General features: G+C 38.5%; 1 protein-coding gene across 1 annotated transcript; it reads right to left on the bottom strand.

The window, feature by feature from the left end:
• Positions 1 to 560: 560 nt before the first annotated feature.
• On the bottom strand, positions 561 to 2804 carry LOC122645562 (abscisic acid 8'-hydroxylase CYP707A2). Its single transcript, XM_043838867.1, has 6 exons — positions 2259 to 2804; positions 1700 to 2086; positions 1402 to 1576; positions 1138 to 1244; positions 877 to 995; positions 561 to 654 (listed from the first exon to the last, which is right to left on the bottom strand). Exons 1-6 carry the CDS (start codon positions 2769 to 2771, stop codon positions 561 to 563), a joined length of 1395 nt encoding a protein of 464 aa, XP_043694802.1. The 5' UTR covers positions 2772 to 2804.
• Between the last annotated feature and the right edge of the window lie 3340 nt (positions 2805 to 6144).

Genomic DNA, 6144 nt, shown 5'->3' with positions numbered 1-6144 from the left:
AACTCAAAAATCTACTACTGCTGCCCCTCCCTCCCTCACTATGTTGATTGGAATTTTGAGCGGGAATAATAAGGATCTCTTTTATTTTCACTACTTTCAAAAGTGCAACACAAACACCACTTGTTTTGCAAATGCATCTTATGTATGTGTACCCTACAAGGTTTTCTTTTAACTTTTTTGTTTTTTTTTTTTTTTTTGGGGGAATGAAAGGGCTCTTTTTGTACAGCTTGGGCTTCCTTTTCCTATGTTTCTGAAGTTTCTTCTTCGATCTTTCCATGTATATGTCTCTCTCTTTCTCGGCCAAAATTTGGGAGGGACTAATTCCTCTTTTTTCCTTCCTGAAGAAGTCCCTCGAAAGTAGTCCTAGCCCTCTCTTTGAAAAGGGCCTTTTTTTTTTATAATGTGTTTGGAATGACTTAGAAAGCAACCTCCATTCTTTTTCTTTCTGCTGGGTCAGATTGGGAGCTGATGATGAGAAGTATCTTTATCTTGTGTCTTCACTCTTCACTCTTCATAATTCATTTGAGAGTCGTGATCAGACCTCCTTTATTCAGGTCAGATCAGGTCTTGAGACTTAATCTGATGGGTAATCCATTCTGTGGAAGAACAAATGGGCCATACTGAATTCCATTCTGTGGACCTACCACTGACCACCTGTAATTTGCAATTACCAAAGAAATAATGAGAACAAACATTTCCAGGAGTTTAAAAAGAAGGAAAAAAAAAGGGGGGTGGGGTTTGAAATCCGAAATAGAAAAGGAAACCTAAAGACTTTCTATTTCAGGTAATTGGTCTCTTCTATTCTCTGCTGCCCACTTCTGAAAAGGCTAATAATAAGGTAAAGGTTTTGTTGAGAATTTAATTTGATGGATTTACCTGTACTTGGTGGTCAGGTGATGTAGAAGGACCAACATCTCCATCTTGGCTAGTTCATTCCCAGGGCAGGAGTGGGTCCCATTTCCAAATGGCATGAATGTATTGGGTTTTGGAGCAACCTGGTGATTACAGACAGAGATAGGACTTTTATTAGCCACTTAAAAGTAGACATGAAAATGATGAAAAGTCTTTAAGAAAAGAACAGAACAGAACAGAACAGAAGTAATTGTCTGCACTAGTTCTTTCTTTGTGTTTCTGTACCTCAAATCTTGAAGGATCAAACTTCTCAGGGTCTGTAAAGTTATCCGGGCTATGGTGAATGTTCCTGAATAGTGGTAAAACTTTCCACCCTTTTGGTATAAGGTAACCTGAAAGAGGCAAAAAGAAGAGAAAACTTTGAGATTGTTGACATTCCACACATAAATAAACAAATGAAGAATTTCAAAAATTTATAAATATGTATTTATTCCCTGTAATAAAAGAAGATATTGCTGTATTTTATTTTTATTTTTTGGGGTAACCAACCTTCATATTCAACATCTTCAACGGCTTCTCTGAAAGTGAAAGAAAGGATGGAAGCAACCCTGAGTGTCTCTTGAATAACTCTTGAAGTAATTGGCATGTTCTTGGTATCTGCCCAATTAAGAATCTGTTCTTGACAACTCTCGTCTTTAGACTTAATTATCGACTCTTGCTCCTCCTGTAAAATCACCACACACACACAGCCATTAATTAGGTATTTAGCTGCTGAGGAAGTAACGAAGGTTTTGAAAAGGAATTGATGAAATTGGTGATGGGGTTGGGACTAAATTAAGATCCTTACAGTGACAGCTTGTAGAACACTTGGGTTCTCTCCGAGGTACTTAACGATCCATGTCAGTACGCTGGCTGTGGTGTCTCGAGCGGCGAAGATAACACCGATGACATTGTCGGCAATCTGTTCGTCGGTGAGACCTGCTTTCTCACCCATGAAGGAACCCAACAAGTCATTGCTTTCTTCCTTCCTCTGTCTCCTGGAGAAGAGGATCTTAGCCAGGATCTGAGCAAGCTCTTTCCTTGCTTTCATTGATTTGTGGAAAAGAGTCCCTGGGAGGTTTATGGGCATTGAATTATAACCCTTCTCAAGAATGTAATAGCACCTCTTCAATTGCTCTCTGTAGTGGATTTCATCCTTTCCAAAGATGGATTGTAGGGCCACATTGAATGAGTACTGCAAACCCCCAAAAAAACAATAGAAACAGATGATTAATCATTAATAACCCATATCGAATTATCAAGAAAAAAAATAAAGGGGGAGAAGCAGAGCAGAACAGAAAAACTCTACTTTTTTTTTTTTTCTCTGTTTGATGCTCTGATAGATGAGAATTGGACCAGAAGCTCACCGTCTTCATCTCTTGGAAAGTATTGATGGATTGTCCTTCCCACGATCGAAGAGCTTCAACAGCAATTGCTTCGATATTGGAGATTTTGTTCTTGATGGCCTCAGGCATGAAAGCTCTCAGAACAAGCTTCCTCAATTTCATGTGATAATCTCCCTGGTGGAAGAAGATGGCCTGCCTGCCCAGCATCCTTTCTTTGCTGGCAGGAAATGTAGGCTTAAAGAGATCAGCCCGTGTCGACAACACGAATTTCGCGGCTTCAGGGCTTGAGATCATCACGCAAGGGCAACCCAATATATGGCTCTTGAATATAGACCCATACCTCTTCTGTTTGGAAGCAAAGAAGACATTTGGGTTCTGGGAATAGAGTTGGAAGGTTTCTCCAACATATGGCCAACCCAATGTGCCGGGCGGTAACGGCAATTTCTGGCGACGAGCCAGGGATAGCATCTTTCGGAATAGAGGTATGAGAAACAATAAGAAGAGAGCAGCAAAGAAACAGAACAGAGTAGCCATGGCAGAGCAGCTTAGCTAGAGGTAATACTAGTAGTAGTAGTAGTAATAAGAGTGAGAGGGGGAGAGAGAGAATTACTACTTTCTTTCTTTCTTTGATGATTGGAAGAATATAAATGAATGACTGAAGATAGATGTGTGAGCAACGAAGTTGAAGGGGAGGAGATGTATTTATAGAGGGCAGAAAGAAAGCCCCCCGCAGCAGCTGCAGCAGTCCTTCTCCAGCTTACAGCTCAAATCCCACCCACGGAATCTCTCTCTCTCCGGCTCGAAGAAAGAGAAGATACGACGTGTCAGTTGTAAAGGAAAGGAAGAGTGACATTTGACCCTGACCAACGTTAGCTACTAGTCACCAGGATCAGGAAGGAAGGAAGGAGGGAGGGGGAAGGGGGGGGGGGTGTGGGGTGAAGCACACCTTTATTTACCATAAATTTTTATTTATTTATAATTTTTATTATATAAAATGTAGGGAAGCTTGTTAGGAAATAACAACACAGCAGAAATGGTGATTTGTAAAAGAATAAGAGAAAGCACACACACACAAAATAAAGATTTACGTGATTCACACCCAAGAAGGTAGGTTATCCACGAAAGAGCGATAGATCCAGATCCACTATTTCTATGTGAAGAAAATATAAAACATTCCTCACACCCTCACATCTCTCAAAGAGATAACAACTATATATAATTAGGGAGAAAGTTCTCTGTCTGGGAGTGCTGGCCTAACTCCCATGAGTCTATCTCTCTCCTCCCCATATGAAAAGACACCTCTGGCTCCTTGTTTTGAGGAGAGCGATAGACTCATGGGAGTGCTAGCGTAGGCTACACTCTCGGACAGAAAACTACTTTCTATATAATTATTATAAAGAGATAACCCTAATCCACGAAAGTACAAAACTGCCCCCAGAAACCCACTCGGTCTGGTTTGGATTCTGAACCAATATAGGATGAATAATATATCAAATCGAATGTGTTTTTTGATCTTTCTAGCGCGTTTTGAAAGCAAAGCAGTTCGACGAAGAATCACAATACTTTCTAGATTAAAACTGAGATTAGATTTCACCAATATAACAGAGCTTCTCATTGTAAATCACAAACATGATCGGTGAAAACTTATGGACAAAATGTAGATCCCAAAGTTCTTATTCACATGTCAAGTTTCAATTTAATCCGACTTTACCATATGATAAAACATATAAAAATTTATAGACATAAGATCCTAAGGTTCCTATTCTCATACCAAGTTTCAATTTGATTAGCATTTACCATGTGACAAAACAAAATTACAATGGGGTGCACAAATATATTGGAGAGAGTGTGGCACAAAGAAGTTTAAACTTGGAATCGGTCCCAAAACCCTAGAATTAGCCCTTATATTTAAAAAGCTAGCGTTTTGGTTATAAGAACCCTAAAATTAGGGATGTAAACGGATCGGATTTGGCTTGGATAGTGCTATATTCGCATCCGCATCCGCATCCGATTAGCTTTCGGACGGATTCGGATAATGCTATATTCGCATCCGCATCCGCATCGGCATTCGATTAGTTTTCGGACAGATTCGGATAGTGCTAAACGGATACGGACACGGATTTGGATCAGATATTTTATCCGTTTACATGTAAATATAGTTTTTCGGATAGCTATAGCCTATTCGTATCCGTATCCGTTTAGCTTTCGGATGGATTTGGATAGTGCTAAACAGATACGGACACGGATACGAAAACGGATTTCGGCTATTCATTTACATCCCTACCTAAAATTGGCCACTCTAGAATGTTTAGAAATGGAATTGATTATCGTTGCTCAGATCAGAATCATCTGATTCAAATCCTCCTATTCCAATTTTTGAATGATAAATGACATTATAATATGAAAATATAAGTAATTAAATTTGAGACTGAAATTTGATATTTCTTATATATCCAACAATAAAATTTATCACATTATTCTTTCAAATGGCAGAAATATAGGTCATGGACCTCAGAGATCCATTGTAATCAATATAGTTCAAATTAGATTTTTCCTTAAAATATAATATATAACAAAAGCGAAATTTGTCGTTTGGCTTGTTGTGTAAAGATGATTAGGGGGTAAACGACTCTAGGGCTTGGTGGGCTTGAGGTGGCCATGTGTGGGATAGGAGAGATCGGAACACAAAATATTAAATCCCCAACTCAAAACCCATAAGCTTCCGTAGTCATCCGGTAAGGTCTTAGTCGCACAAATCTCCCATCTTTTAGTTTTTAAAAAATAATCATCTCCAATTCCTAAAAGTGTGCAATGCGGCAATGCTAAGCGGAGAAAGACAAAAATTATTCTCCCTCTTTCTCTACTCTTGCTTTTTGGACATATTTTCTTTTTGGTAAACAAAGATTTACTGACAAAAACGTGTAGTGCACATGAATTCTGAATTACAAATTTCATGAAACCATGGAATGAAAGTGGATCAAACAGTTTCACATGTCAAGAACCGGACCACCCTAACAAAGTAGTCAGTCACGCTATTTTCCTCCCTTGAAATAAAAACGAAAATACATAATTCCAAACCAAATGCTAATTGAACTGTAACGACCATTACTTTGTAGAGAGTCCTGGTAATGTCGTAGCCGTTGACATACCATTAATCACTTGTGCAATTACGGTTAATGCTGTTTGATTATTGAGAAATTGAAGACTGTTATGATTCATAGCTAATATTTTCTAAATAAATGATCTCTTATAATTAATGATATTTTAGAAAGCCATATTGTTTTTTAGTTCATACCAACTGTATATAAACTAATAATCCCTCACACTAATGTATAAAATTTATTTCCATCTTAACATTAAGTTATAAGTGCATGTATCCTATCCAATTTGTATTTATTTATTTTTAAAATGAAAATGAAAAAAGATTCAATCAAACACTCAATTATTAAATCACCTAGATCCAACTAACCTTTTCCTTCTTTTTTGAACCAACCAGAATAAATTATATTGGGGTCTTGGAAATACACAACAATTTGAATTTGTTTATTTGATTAATGATGATTTCATCAAATTGATCTTGATGGTAAGATAGAGGTAGGCAATATTTGTTAGGGACTTGGGTCTCATCCTCAAAAGCTAGCCATTAAGGAGAGGGTGTCCAAGTTCCTATTAACTCACCCACATTTCCTTTCATATTCAATGTGGGTCTATTCTTTTTTAATCTCCCCTTCCACGCGGATGACAAACACGTGGAGCCTGAGATTCCGATCTCCCCCTCCACGCGAGAGCTGACGTGGAGCCTGAGATCAAACCTGAGAACCTCTCCCCCTCCACGTGGCAGCTGATGTGGAGCCTGAGATCAAACCCTGATAATCCTCGGCCAAATGGGAATTTTCACGTCCCGACT

This window comes from Telopea speciosissima, chromosome 11 (genome assembly GCF_018873765.1).
Source record: "Telopea speciosissima isolate NSW1024214 ecotype Mountain lineage chromosome 11, Tspe_v1, whole genome shotgun sequence".
In the NCBI taxonomy this organism is placed as follows: domain Eukaryota; kingdom Viridiplantae; phylum Streptophyta; class Magnoliopsida; order Proteales; family Proteaceae; genus Telopea; species Telopea speciosissima.
This window is presented reverse-complemented; position numbering and strand designations above follow the sequence as displayed.

What these genes read in the sequence shown, in the direction of transcription:
- LOC122645562 (XM_043838867.1), bottom strand. Translation starts at nt 2,771, where the DNA reads ATGGCTACTCTGTTCTGTTTCTTTGCTGCTCTCTTCTTATTGTTTCTC. An exon ending in GTGTTCTACAAGCTGTCACT is followed by an intron (nt 1,577 to 1,699) that starts GTAAGGATCTTA and finishes GTGATTTTACAG; the next exon opens with GAGGAGCAAGAGTCGATAAT. An exon ending in TTGATCCTTCAAGATTTGAG is followed by an intron (nt 996 to 1,137) that starts GTACAGAAACAC and finishes TGTAATCACCAG; the next exon opens with GTTGCTCCAAAACCCAATAC.